We start from the raw sequence: 14310 nt of genomic DNA, 5'->3' as shown, positions 1-14310 counted from the left end.
TTTGGGTTTCATCTGCTGGAAGAGCCGATGCTCCGGTGGGTAAGAGCGGGGACAGAGAAGATGGACTGAGCAGCGACCGATCCCCGGCAAGGCGCAGACACCGTCCGGCGTGGGAAGGGCTGCTCCTTCCCATCCCGCCCTGCCCTCTCTCCGTGCGATGTTTCTGGCTCTCGTTTCTTTTGGCAGAAAATTCACGTTCTCATCACCCCTCTCCTCCCCTCGGCCGCGTTCAGCCGCAGCGTCTCTTCTCCGTCACTTCTCCTCCCGCCAGCGGACGGGGAAGATCCCCCACGGCTCCACGGGACACGGTGGAGACGCTGCTTGGAAAACCATCATCTGGGAGGAAGAGGAGGGAGCCCAGGCTGCTGCTGGTCGTGCTGTGAGAAGAAGACGAGGAAGGTAAATGTCAGCCCTTCGTTCCAGCTGGGAAGGGGATGAAAACGGGAGAGAAGCTGCAGCAAGGGGTGGCAGAGCTGAGCCTTTCCCATGAGATTTCCTTAAATAAGCCCTAGTCCTAAAAATAAGCAGGGAAAGTCACTGCAGAGAGGAAGTGCCACGTTAACGCTCCCAGCGAAAGGCATTTTATTTCTGTTTTGGAGTTGGTGAGATTCCTTCTGTGGCATCCCCCTCCGAAGCGGGCTGTGCAGTTCCCCGGCTTTCGTGTCTCGGCGTGTTCCTCCCCGGGGCAGTGCCAGGGCACCCGCCGAGCTGCCAGCGGGGAGTGGGAAGGTGCGGGTGGTGCTCCCCATCGCCTCGCTCCCCGGAGCATAAAGCCACCCTCGTTGCAAGAAGCAAGGACAAGATTTTTGGGAGTTAACAGCTGAAACAGGAGCGTACCAGGGCGTGAGCCGCGGTGGCAGTTCATAGGGCTGTTCTCGTGCTCGTGGCGGGGCCAGATAAGCAGTGGCTTGTCCGACTTCTTCCCGCTTTCCCTCTGTTCTGCTCCTAATCACATTTCCTCCTCCTCGTCGCCCCAACGCAGCCGCATCCTCCGTGGCTCAGCTCCGTCGTCCTTCCCGCTCGGGGGCCGTGCCCGGAGCTGGCAGCTTTGCCCACACCAGGGCCGTTTCCTTTGGCGTGTCCATCTCGGGGCTGTCTGTCTGCCCGCAGCACCCGCAGGCAGCCCCGTGCCCCCGGCCCAGCGGGAACACGTCGTCCGTCGCTGGTGCCAACGCGTTATCCGTGCCCCATCCCGGCCGGGCGCATCTGCCCGGGTCTCTGTTCACAAAGCTCAGTCGGACCAGTTGGTTATTCTGGTCGAAGGCTGACCTCTTGCACGCGGCCCCGGTAAATAAAATTCGTTCCTAAAGGGCTGCTGCTTCCTGCCACGGGTGGATTTTTTCTCTGCGGGGTGGATGTTACAAAAAGCCGCCTGTTGTGTCCGAGGCTGAGTGTGTGAGTGCAGGGAGGGGGGGAAAGCTGAGGGGTGGCCAAAGCCATCGTGGGGCCTGGAGAGCAGCTCCTGACCTTCTTTGAATTTAATAAAGAAAAAGCTTTTTAAGCAAGATGCGAAATCCTCCGTGCGCTGTGCCTCTCCCTCCGGCCCCTTTCCCCGTGTGTCCTGGGGGCTCCAGCCCCGGTGGGGGTCAGGGCCACATCCACCTGCCTGTGGCACAACCCTCTGGGTCAGTATGGTCCCACCACCCCTTCCCGGGGACTTTGCCCCCCAGCCCGGGGGCTGAGCCAGTCATGGGCATGCGGGTGCCCAGTTTTAGTGGCCCCGAGGTGCTGCGCTGCACCGCAGCGTGTCACCGCGTCCGTGCTGGGGCACTGCGCTTTCGGAGTGAACGTCAAATGCTTCGAGAATCTCTCTGTCTTCAGCTGAATCCCCTTTCCCTGAGCTGTCCTCCCCCCTAGCACGGGCTCCAGGAGACTCCCAGCCAGTTATTTTTCACTATTGCCTTAAATCCCTCTTTTTGGGAGGCTCCTTCCGGAGCCCGTACTCTGACCGCATCCGGTCTGCGCACATGCCCGTAACCTCAGTCCCTTATCCGTGTGCCGCTGCTCGTCGCCCTTTGCACCGGGGCGGGTTCACCGGGCACCGGGGCGGTGGCAGGAGGACCAGCCGTGGCCCCTGGCACTGGCACCGCAGCACAGAGCCCAGGGCGGCGCGAGGCGAGGAGCCAGGAGCCGGCACGGGTCCCTGCGCCGGGACACCAGGATGAGCTGCCCAGAGGTGCCAGGGAGGGGATGGGGCATTTGGCCGTGGGGCTGCGCGGGGCCGCGGTCCAGCCTGCGCCGGGGTAAAGGTGTCGGAGAGGCTTTGGCAGAGCTGGTCGGTGCTGGAAACGTCCGATTTACACGAGGTGGAGCCCAGTGTTAAATTAAGAAATAAACTGATTTAAAATGGGGGAAAAGGCAGAGAAGAGCTTGTTACTCCTCATGCTCCGGCGTGCGGCACGCGGTGGGGTGTGGGTGAAGGAGAGGAGGGATGCGCGTCCGCACAGCGTCCTCCGAAGATGGTGCCAGGCCGGTGCCTCATCCCGAGCCCTTTTCCGCCCGGAGCCGCCGGCCGTGCCTGCGCTGAGCCGCAGCGAGGTGCTGCCGGGAGCCGCCTCCGGCACCTTCGGGTGGAGATGGGCTGCCGGGACCCGTTAAGGTGACGCCGGGAGGTTCGGGCCCCCCGACTTGGTGGAGCTCGTTGGAGGGCAGGGGCGAAGCGCGGGGGGTCTGGGGGAGCCGGGCAGTGCTGGGGCTGCCACGGCAGCCGGGGGGAGCGGTTCGTTGGGCGCCGCTTCCAAGCGGCACCGGAGGGCAAAGGAAATCCCACCCTGGCCGTGCCCAGAGCTGATGCCAGTGTTGGTTCCGACACGCAGCTGAGGGTCGGCTCTGCGGGAGCCACGTGAGGACACGCTGGGATGGAGCCGTTGGCTTCGTGTGTGGCATTGTGAGCAGCTCCCGGGCGGGAAGGGAGGGATGTTGAGGAGGAGTCGGATCAAGCAGGCGAAGTGCTGCTGAACTGCGGATTCCCTCGCACCACTTTTTGTTGGAACACGTTGTGCCTTCCAGGTTGGGTAAGGAGGTGGTTGGATTTGCCTCCGTCCTGACTTGGCTCACGTGGAACGTGGTCTGGAGGCTGATGCCAGCCGGGAACTGTGTTCCCGTGGTAAAGAACAGCCAGATCCCAGCGTCAGGACCACAGTCCTGCTCCAGCTCACCAGGACCTGCCCCGTCTTGTGTGCCGGAGCCTGATGGCGCTGCACTTCGTGTGAAAAAGGGGCAGCTGGAATTGGGAGGGAGCTCTCTGCCGAGCACCGAGGTGCCTCAGGGAGCCCATGGGGTCTTGGGAGCCAGAGCTGAGGTCCCCCACGTACCCCCTGATGCCTCCAAGGTCTCTACATGGAAGGTCACAGTGAGATGGTGTGGCTGGAGCACCACAGCCCAACTGGCCCTTCGGCGAGGGGAGACGGCCACGTGTCTCCTGCTCTTGCAAAGACACCCTGTGGCATTTTCAGCCGCTCCTCCCCTAAAGCAGGTGTCTCTGCCACGTGCTCCTGACTCTTATTTTTATGCCTATGTTTTTCAGAGGACCGTTGTCTCAGCTCTTCTGCCAGGACAAAGCACCGAGATGCAGCCCGTGCCCCTGCACAGCCTTTCGGAGTTGGAGAGAGCCGGTCTGCAGGAGATGGCGCTCTACCAGCTGCAGGAGAAGCTGCTCGTTGGAGACCTCAGCCTGGCCAGAGGTAGAGGATGGGAGAGGAGGGCTGAGCCCTTGCTGCTGCTCGTCCCCACGCCCGCGTTTCGTAACACGGGGTGATGTTTATGGAAAGACACTTGTGACACGTTTTGGTCCGTTTTATTTTTTGTCCCCTGCTCTGGTCTGAGCCCCGAAGGCCTCATCAGCCTTTGGAGGAGGGTTCGTGTCCGTAGGAGTGTGAGAACATGACCTCGCCTGCTGTCCGCCTCTGATCCCCCTCATCCAAACCAGATGTGATACGACTTGGGAAGGTCTCCCGGTGGGACCGTCTGAATGCCGTTGGGATGGGACAAACTTTCCTTTGGATTAACGTCCAGCACAAAGTCCTGGTGCTGGGATGGGGCTCATGCAAGGCTAAAGACGTGCTGCTGAAATTAATGGGCAGATAAATATAGAAGCTCCAGAGGAAATGAGCTCCTCTGTCCTGGTCTACAGGGACATACAGGCGTTGTCCGGGTGCCCATAGCCGCCTGCGACATCCAGCCAAGCGAGCACGGCGAGCTGGGCACCGGCCAACTCCTTCCCCAGGAGTGGACCAACTGGAAATGCCTCCTCTGCTCTGGGCCACGTTCTGGTCTCAGCAGGGCAGGAATGCTGCAGCCCCCAGCCCTGGGGTCCCAGCGGTGCGGGGGCTCGGGGGGCTCGAGCCCACCGCCCGCTCGCAGTGGGGCTGTCGCCAGCAGCAGCCTGGGGCAGCTGGGGCCCCCGGGGATGGAGCCCCCGCACCTCTGGGGACCTGTCCCGGGGGAGGAGCTTTTCCTAATGCCCAACCTCATGCTGGACAGCAAGTGCTTACTTGGGGCGGTGTCCAAGTTTGGTTTCCTGTCTTAATTTGGACAATTTAATGCAACGAAATGGCTTCAAGAAAAGAGGGAATTAGCCCCCTCATTCCCAGAGCTGCCGGTTGCCCCAGGGCTGCAGCACCGGCCCCCACAAACTGCTTTCCAGTCCCCGGGGCACTCTGACCACAAACCTCCTCGTGCCTTTTCTCCTGTTTTGTTTCGAGCTGTTGTGATCCCTGCAGGGACACCCCCCACTACACCAGCTTGCCCAAAGCCCCATCCAGCCTGGCCTTCAACACTGCCAGGGATGGGGCAGCCACAGCTTCTCTGGGCAACCTGTGCCAGTGCCTCACCACCCTCAGAGGGAAGAATTTCTGCCTTCCATCTAATCTAAATCTCTCCTCTTTCAGTTTAAAGCCATCGCCCCATGTCCTGTCACTGCACACCCGTGTCCAAAGCCCCTCTCCAGCTTTCCTGTAGCCCCTTTAGGTACTAGGAGGTACCTAAGAGGTCTACCTGGCTAGAAGGTCTCCCTGGAGCCTTCTCCAGGCTGAGCAGCCCCAACTCTCAGCCTGTCTCCATAGGAGAGGAGCTGCAGAATCCCACATCTGGGGCATCTTTAACCCACAGCTGCAGTTTGGTGCCGTGGGACACCCAGCCCAGGTGCCTGCTGTGGAGGGGTCCCTTCCTCCACTCTGGGGGGCTGGTGGCCCATCTCTGGGGCTGTTTCCCCCCAGTTGCTGGTGCCCACTGTGCCATCCCATGTGACCTTTCTGGGCCGTGGCAGGAGGTGCCTGTGGCCGTGCTCTGCCCGCGTGGGTGCGGGGAGGCAAACGTCTTCAAGGGGAGACGGTACTAAAACAGCCTAATGATGCCCAACCTCTGCCTTCTGTTCTCCTCACAGTCGGACCTAAAGGCAGTAAGTCCATCCGCCAGAAACTGGAGAGCTTTTCCAAGGAGAAGAAAGGTGAGCGCCCGCCCTGTGCGCAGGGTTTGGTCCCGGCTCTCGGGCGGAATTGGTGATTTTTGATGGGGCTGAGCTGGGAGGTGCCCAAAACCAGCACGGCGCTTTGTCCCACGGTGTTTCGCTGTTCTCCAGAGTGGGGTGTGACCACATGTACGCAGGCACGGGAGTAGGGAAGGGAAGGGAAGGGAAGGGAAGGGAAGGGAAGGGAAGGGAAGGGAAGGGAAGGGAAGGGAAGGGAAGGGAAGGGAAGGGAAGGGAAGGGAAGGGAAGGGAAGGGAAGGGAAGGGAAGGGAAGGGAAGGGAAGGGAAGCGTGGATGGAACGCGCGTGCAGATGAACGTCCCCCACATCCCGAAACAGATGAGTCCCAACACCACAATCCTGGATGAGTGAGAGGCCCAAAAGAGAGAGAGAGAGAACTCCGAGAGACCAAGAGTCGAAGAGAGAGACCTTGGAAGAGAATTCCAGACTTCTTGGCCAACCCTCATCTATATACCGGGCATGATGTTATGTGATGCAGAACACTCCATTGGCCAGTTTGCCCCTCAATCCTAAGTCGAAGTTCAAATCCTGAGGCGAGTTGTGGGTCAGTTGTCCCACCCGTGCCCCCCCCAGCCTGTCGTGCTCCTGCACGTGGCAAAACATGGGAAGCTGAAAGGTCCTGGGTGTCTCAGCACCAGCTACAAACATCCATGTGCTGTCAACATTCTTCTCATAACAAACCCTGGACTGAAACCAGAACACAGAGCTCTTCCAGCTGCTGAAAAGAAAAACTAACTCTGTCCCAGTCAAAACCAGGGAGCTACGGGGGGGGCAGAGTTATTTGGGGAAAATGCTTTAATTCCAAGGCTGTTACTCTGGAGCAGACATAGCTGGTGCAGAAAACTGGAGGTTAGAATTTGGTAAGGATCTTTTCTATCAGTACTTCTGGTGATTGATGAAGTCTCCGTAGTCACTATGGCATCTTCACGAGGCTGTGACCATGAAAGGGAAGGAAAGTTCAGGAAAAGTGGGAGAGGCTGCAACGAGCACATCGATGGAGGCCAGTTTTCCTGCCATCTTCCCAGCTGCCCTGCATCTCCCTCCTCTTCCTCCAGCGCCCCATCTCCCACACCGTGCCCTCACCACTCGGCTCCCTGCCTGCCTGGCACCCCAACGCCCCCCACGCAGCGTTCCAGGGCTTTCCAGGGGCAGCAGCTCCCCGTCGGGTGTGCCCAGGGGCACTGGGGACGCTCTTCCCACCCCCCCAGGCACTCCGGGGGCTGGAGAAGGAGCCGGAGGGGTCGGGGCGTGCGGGCACTGGCAGTCACGGGACCGCTGTCCTGGATGCAAGCCGCAGATCTCCTCGTCACGTATTGAACCGGTTTCACACGTTGTTCTCCCCGCTCTCCTGCTGGTGGTCACCATCGCCGGATCCCGGCGTTCCCTTCTGCCGGTTATTGTTCCATCCAGGCGTGCCCCGGGCTGCGCGAGTGCTAACGGCGGTCCTGCTGACGGTGCTTTTCCGTTTCTCCCGTGTTTTTCCCTAGACTGCTCCCCTCAGACCTTCGGCATCCCGCTCTTCCAAGTCATCGCCAACGACCGTGCGCACCGGCAGCTGCAGGAAGCGGTGAAGAGGAGCCGCCGGCTCTGCCTGGAGGTGGAAGCGACGGTGACGAGGTTTCGGGCTCAGAGGCAGAAGAGGTCGGCGGTGGGCAGGAGCCGCGGCCTCGTACCCTGCGGGGGCTTCCCAGAGGAGCCGCTTTCCCCAACTTTTCAGGACAGCAGGTCCTGGAGCCAGCGAAGGGTACGACTGCCAACACGGCTGTGCAGGGGGAGGCTCGGACTGCAGCGATCCAGATGTTTCCCTGGATCTTTTGTTAATGAGCGCGAGTTATTGGTGCTGGGTTGGTGCCGGTCTGCTCTCAGGGAAAGGGGATGCTCCGGCTTCCCCCGAGGGATGGACCGTGAGGGGTGGGACACTCGTTACTGGCTCCGCTCTTACGGTGCCGAGGCAGAAGGACATGGCCAGGCAGCCAAAGTAGACAGGGAGAGGAGGAGGTTCATCATCAGTGGCGTGGGTTTTCCTACTCCTCCATTGCATCACGCCTCGGTGAGCAGCACCGTGAGCGGAGATGACTTCTCCGTCAAACGGCGTCGCCTTTTTGGCAACGTCGCGGTTGGAGACCAGGCTTCGTGCTGGCAAAATTCCCCCCGGGAGCTGGGGCCGTCGGTGGGGTCCCACCGGCTCCCTGGCTGCGCCACAGGGAGGGACCCCTCGTGCTGCGGGGACATCAGCTGTGCTGCTCCCCTGGCACTGACCTTCAGCGTTGACTCCCCGTGTGCCGAGGGGCACGGAGGGCGGTGTGGCCGGGCAGCCTTGGCCACCGCCGCGGCGTTAGTCGTCTTCCCTGCGAGGGCAGGTGGGTGTTGCTGGGTGGGTTTGCCTCGTCTCGGGAGTGGAGCCCCACACCTGCCTCTTGCCAAGTGCCCGTAGCCCCTGGTGGGAAGCAGCCCCAGTACGGGTGATTCAGTCCAGTGTATTGTGCAACGGTGAGAGATGTGGGGATGTTCCCTCTCTCCCCACGTCTGCGTGTGCGGCAGGGGCTGCCGCAGTGGGGGGGCTGCCTTCAGAAGCCCCTCGCGCTGGGACCAGCGCACCTGGATGAGGGCACGGGAGACGAGAGGTCTCTCCGTGGTTCTCCTGCAGCGCCCAGGCAGGCTCTGTAGACTCCTGTGTTCCTTTGGAGGTGGCACCTCCCTTCCCACAAACCTCCGAGGTCCCAGCAGTGACGATGTAGTGGGATCTCCGGGGTAGTTCCCACCACTGTGTGAATCACCTCTGCTCCATCCCAGGGGGCGATGTCCGTGGACTCCATCGCCGACCTGAGCGACAACACTTCCAAGCTGCTGGAGGCTCTGCAGTTGTCCCACCCCCACGAGCTGGATCTGCGGAGGAGCCTGGACAGGAAAAAGATGTTGAGCCTCAACCCCATCACCTGGCAGGTCCCGCGGATCGTGGACAGGTGTTGCCAACACATCGAGACGCACGGTAAATACGCGTCTCTCCAGCCGGATGGCGAGTCCTGCGGCGGAACGTGGTGGGCTGGGGTGGATCGGCCCGGCTGGTCCCTGACACTGGAGGAGGCAGCAGATTCCTGGGGCAGGGCACACTCCCGAAAAGCCACCTGGGGAGACTCTGCTGGGCTGGAGGTCACACCTGGGCTGTATGGGTGACCCATCTCCTGGTGCGCTCTGGCCTGGACTCCCCCTGCAAACCCAGCGTCCCGCTCGGAGTGTCTGTACAGGTGACTTCTCCTCCCTGACCCACAGTCAGCCCCAGAACATCTTATGGCTCCAAACCCTTCCTTTTCACCCCCTCTGCCAGGGGTGGGGAGGGACTCACTGCCTCGCCTGCAGTGCAGGAGAACCGCTTCCATGACGTTGAGGGGCTCCAGGGACCAGCCGGGGTGGCCGGGGGCTGTGGGAATGCCGAGCGCTGACCTGTCTGTCTCCCAGGTCTCCAAACGGTGGGAATTTTCCGCGTTGGGAGCTCCAAGAAGAGAGTTCAGCAGGTAAAGTGAGACACTGACTGCATCCTCCGTAGCCGTACCGCGTCCAAAGGATGGGCGCTTGTGTGGGTGGGGGATGAATGAATGGAGCAGACGTTGACATGGAGAGGTGTAAAATGTCCCAGGCATGTGCTGGGTCACAGACAACCCATCACTTGCTGCTGGGTCCTTCTCCCAGCCGTGGAGAGCAGGCTTCATCTCGCCAGGCTGCCCTTAGCAGATGAGCCTCCATCCTCCGTTTGGTGCTTCAGGAGCTCCCTCTGGGAGCCAGGAGCTCCTTCTGGTCCGTGCCCATCCTCTGGGCAGCAGCAGGCTGTGGGGCTCTGACATGCCTTTTTTTCGGGATGCCCTCCTGTCCTGCCAGTGCAGTAGCTCTGTGCAGGGACAAATCCCGGCACCGTGACTCCTACAAAGAGGAGGAACTGACTGTTGCTTTTATTCTTCTCGTTTCTCCCATCGTTAAGCTGAGGGAAGAGTTTGACCGAGGGCTGGATGTGTTCTTGGACGAGCATCACAGCGTTCATGATGTGGCTGCTCTGCTCAAAGAGTTTCTCCGGGACATGCCGGACCCCCTGATTCCCAGAGAGCTCTACGCAGCCTTCCTCCGCGCAGCATGTGAGTACTTGGGGTGCAGGTTTGGAAGGAAAAACAAAAAACGGGAATTTTCTTCCACCTTGTTTGGTTTTGGAAGGAAAACCAAAAAAAAGGGGATTTTCTCCGTGTCCCAGCGCGATTCGGCGCGGTGCGGGCGCTCAGCCCGGCGCTCTCTGGTGTCTGTGCGGTGCCCGGGTCCCCCCCCCTCCCTGTTTCGGGTGACCGAGGTTTTGGGGGTTCTGCACAGCTCCCAGCATCGCTCGCTCTTGGGCTCCTTCCCCGCCTCTTCGCTTCCGTTTTGCCATCCCGCTCGCCTCGGATCTGCGTCCCCAAACCCGCAGCCTCCAACGCTGCTCCCGCACTGGAACCACGCGGCAGTTTTTGTGATTTTTCAAAACGTTCGGCTCCGCCGTCCTTCCTCGGCTCCCCCCTCGCCAAACCCCCCCGGCAGCGGCGGGATGAGCCGCGTGCTGCCGGCGCTGCCGCGTGCGGTCGCTGCGGTCTCCGCTTTTGTTTTTCCTTTTTCTTTTTTGATAGTTGGATTATGATCCCTCTGGTCTAGGGCAGGCTTTGGCTGCGGGGCTATAAAACACCAAATCAATCACGCCGCAGCCCTCACCGGGGTCTCCCGGAGTGCTGATCCCTGCGTGGGTGGGATGAGGGGTAAGATGCCAGCCTGGCTCCCCCCAGAGCTCGTCTCCGTGGATGTTCACGCGGGCTGTCCAGCTGGAAGTGCCTCGCGGGCTGGGAATGGCACTAACGGGCTGCTCTCTGCCCAGGCATGGAGGGTCCGGCGCAGCTGACCACCCTCCAGCTGCTGCTCTTCCTGCTGCCCCCCTGCCACAGCGACACGCTGCACCGGCTCCTGCGGTTCCTCGGCGAGGTGGCCCGGCACGCCGAGAGCTCCCGCGGCCCCGACGGCCGGGAGGTAAGGCTGGCCCCAGCGGGCGGCTGCGCGGAGAAGGGGTCGCTCACACTTGGGTGGTTAAAACCAAGCAGAGCTTCTTGCAAGCCGGGGTGAGTCCTTTGGCCAAACCAAGTTGTCCGTAGTCCCCTTGTCCGTGGTGGGGCTGGGTTGCTCCAGGTAAGTGATTTTTCAGGTCGCAGTAACCCCAGAGGGATCTGGCTGCGTGTCCGTAGGCAGCGCAAGGGGTGGTTTTTGTGGACTAATCCTGGTTTTCCACCTCCAGCTTTCATGGAGGACATGCAATCGTGCATTGAGGCTGATTTTGGTTTCTCTGAACAATTTGAGCTTTAAGCCTCTCTGTGATTCAAAGAAGGTGATTTTGCCCCATATTGCAAGATGATATAGAAATATTGATTGTGACCTTCTGGCAGGGTTTGTGAAAGTGAGGGAGGTGGGAATGGAGGCCCTGATGCAAGGAGGGGATGAGCGTGTGCCCTCATGCCACCAGGGTCAGAGAGGACCAAACTGGACCCAGATCAACACCTTGACCTCACTCAGCAGCTCGTGTTCCTGTCCTGGGGCGGGCGAGGCTATCTTGGGATGTCTCGTGCCGGTGCATCTATAACTGCAATTTCCTTTTGGGCTTGCTTGCCAGATTCCTGGGAATAAAATGACAGTTTCAAACTTGGCCACAGTCTTTGGTCCCAACATCCTGCAGAAGGAGAAGCCTGGAGAGAAAGACGCTGGTGCCATGAACTTTGAAGACAGCGCTGCCATCATCCTGGTGCTCCAGAGGTTGATCGAGCACTACCAGACCTTGTTCATGGTAGGTGAGGCTTTCTCCTGCAGCTTCTCTGGACCTTTCCTCCCCCTCTGAACCCTTCTAACGGCAGCAGGAGGATTCACAGCCCCACTCAGCAGCAGATGACTCGAATTGTGAAAACGTGATTCATTCCTCGTGGCGGGTGTACGTGTTAATTTGGGATGGCTCGTTACTGGCATCGTAAAGGCAGAGCTGAGGGTCATGCCATGAGCAGGTCCCCTCTTCTCTGGCACTTTCCACCCCGGTGATGTCCACCCTCCCGCAAGGTACTCGCAGGCAGCAGTAAGACCCTCCTTACTGTGTCTTCTCCCGGCCAAATCCCGCTCTGCGCGGTTGTCCGGGCAGACGTCAGACCTTCACCGTTACACGCTCCGCTCCATCCTGCTGCGGCGCGGGTGCCTGGGAGGGACGCCAGGCTGGGGACGCCCACCCACGCGCTGGGCTCGCTCGGAGGCAGGGACGGTGGTGGAGCGGGAGAGCCCTGAGGATGTGCGGCCACACACCGGCTCGAGCAGCGCTGGTCCTTCGTGTGGACTCGGGCACTCGGAAGCAGTCCCCAAGGGATGCCGTGTAGGTGGGCATCAGGCGCTCACGTAGCTAAGGGGGCTGCTCTCCTTGAGGACCACTGGTGGAGGCTGTGTAGCTGCTTTGAAACCCCAGCAGATCGCCTCTGGGTCGGTCAGAGCACACGCTGAGCATCCTCCTGGCCCTGGTTTTAGGAGAGGACCTGGGAAATTCCTGAGAAGTACCAGAAACGTCCATTTCCTACAGGTCTATGGGAATGTGACGTTTCAGGTCCCCAAAAAGCCTTGTAGCAATTGTCAGGTCTACAGGGAGCCAAAGGACTGGGGGTAGCGTGGGGAAAGCAGAGGCTGAGATCCCGCTCAGACCCCCGGGAGGTGTGTGGGACGTGACACCAGCACGGTGGCTCTGCGGGCACCTCCGCTCGTCCCACAGAGCGGAGGAGACGCCACGAGCGAGTGTCTGCGTGTCCCTCCCAGGTCTCCCCAGAAATGCAACGTGACGTCCTACGGAGGCTCTTTCAGACAGACCCCGACGTCATCGACTACCTCTTGCGCAGGAAGTCCGGCGCTGTGCCGTAAGTCCCCGCGAGGCTCAGTGCTGCCGGGGAGCGATGGACAAATCCTGCCCATCTTCCTGCCCGTCCTTCCTCTTCCTTCCACCCCTTTCGGTCATGAACTCCTTGGTTAAAATCCTTCACTTCTGGTGCGAACCCCCAACAGCTGAAACATCTGTCCCTCAGAGCTCCCTGTTCTCCTTTTCTCCTGCCCACCCTGTGCCATGCTCTCTCCTGCACCCAAACACCCATCCCGCGGCACCCCCGGCCCCTCCGCTGCTGCAGCCCCTCGGGATGGCACGATGCCCGCTCCGTGTCATCTCCATCACCAGCATCCTCCACATTCTCTTCACCTATGGTGTTGTCTGCACTTCTGTGTGGTTTTCACCTGTGCACGTGTGTCTGTGCACATGTCTGTGTGTGTCTGTGTGTCTGTACACATGTGTCTGTGCATGTGTCTGTACACGTGTGTCTGTGTGTCTGTGTGTCTGTGTGTCTGTCTGTACACGTGTGTCTGTGTGTCTGTGTGTCTGTGTGTCTGTGTGTCTGTCTGTACACGTGTGTCTGTGTGTCTGTGTGTCTGTGTGTCTGTGTGTCTGTCTGTACACGTGTGTCTGTGTGTCTGTGTGTCTGTGTGTCTGTGTGTCTGTCTGTACACGTGTGTCTGTGTGTCTGTGTGTCTGTGTGTCTGTGTGTCTGTACACGTGTGTCTGTGTGTCTGTGTGTCTGTGTGTCTGTGTGTCTGTGTGTCTGTGTGTCTGTCTGTACACGTGTGTCTGTGTGTCTGTGTGTCTGTGTGTCTGTGTGTCTGTGTGTCTGTCTGTACACGTGTGTCTGTGTGTCTGTGTGTCTGTGTGTCTGTGTGTCTGTGTGTCTGTCTGTACACGTGTGTCTGTGTGTCTGTGTGTCTGTGTGTCTGTGTGTCTGTCTGTACACGTGTGTCTGTGTGTCTGTGTGTCTGTGCACCTGCCGTTTGGCTGCAGGATGGTCCCGCAGAGGCTCAGAATTTGGGCTCGTGCCCTTCCCCGTGGTTAGCGGTGGGGCACGATGCGTGCCCGTGACCATGGGAGGCACGTTGCTGCCCCGCGGGGTGAGGCAGGGCACACGTGGCAGCCCTCGGTCTCCTCCTGTTGCTGACTCTTCAGCGACGTGGGCTGTCCTGTGCGAAACGGTTTCCCGGGCCGCAGATCTCACGAGTCGTCTCTGCTGCTGTTCTGTGTCTGTCTGCACGTTCCTTGGGGACTGTCCAAAGAGATGGCAAGTCTTCAGGGTGGCTGCCAGGGGCCGTTCGGGCACAGAGTTGGCATTAGAAGCAGTTTGCAAATAGCATCTGTTTTTTTCACTTTCGTAGGAGCAGAAAGGGTGAGGACTCAACAGAGGAGCGTGCTCCATCCCTGCTGCCGGCTCGGACCCGCGCCCTGGAGAGCAGCTCGGTCTCGGCGGAGTTGTACAGCAACGTCTCCTTCCTAAACCTGGACGTTGGCATCTAGCAAGCCTGCCCAGGCCCTCTGCCCTCTGGACAGAGCTGGGCACCTCTCCTGGCCCCCTTCGGAGGAGCAGAGAAGCGCTGTGGGCAGGTGTCCGACTGCTCATGCCGCGCTCAGCGGACGGGGCGCAGAGGTCCAAAGCAGAGCCCGTGCGGTGTGCCTGCGGGCGTTTGCCAGCTCGGTGGGGCTGGTGCCCGCGGGTATGGAGGAGTAGCACCATGGGGCTGACCCCTGCACAGGTGGGGAGGAGACTGGGGCAGGAGTGGATGGGGACTGTCAGCAGGGCAGGGAGGATGGAGAACGCTTTGGGATCCCGATTACCGCGTGGTGCTGTGCCACAGGCCTGGGTGGGCAGAAAGCTCCTGGAGCCGGACGACTGCGCTGCCCGTGGAGTCGAGCAACGGCACCGTCATTGCAAAGGCACC

At 60.4% G+C, this 14310-nt stretch overlaps 1 protein-coding gene across 1 annotated transcript; it reads left to right on the top strand.

Moving 5' to 3' along the window:
* The first annotated feature begins 282 nt into the window (after nucleotides 1-282).
* On the top strand, nucleotides 283-13888 carry ARHGAP36 (Rho GTPase activating protein 36). The gene is made up of 11 exons (XM_086619656.1): nucleotides 283-399; nucleotides 3527-3683; nucleotides 5384-5446; nucleotides 6975-7231; nucleotides 8281-8476; nucleotides 8944-8999; nucleotides 9461-9611; nucleotides 10370-10518; nucleotides 11153-11323; nucleotides 12322-12419; nucleotides 13750-13888. Exons 2-11 carry the CDS (start codon nucleotides 3569-3571, stop codon nucleotides 13886-13888), a joined length of 1395 nt encoding a protein of 464 aa, XP_086475782.1. The 5' UTR covers nucleotides 283-399; nucleotides 3527-3568.
* Nucleotides 13889-14310: the final 422 nt, after the last annotated feature.

The sequence above is a fragment of the Tauraco erythrolophus genome, chromosome 13, assembly GCF_009769465.1.
Source record: "Tauraco erythrolophus isolate bTauEry1 chromosome 13, bTauEry1.pri, whole genome shotgun sequence".
In the NCBI taxonomy this organism is placed as follows: Eukaryota; Metazoa; Chordata; class Aves; order Musophagiformes; family Musophagidae; genus Tauraco; species Tauraco erythrolophus.
This window is presented reverse-complemented; position numbering and strand designations above follow the sequence as displayed.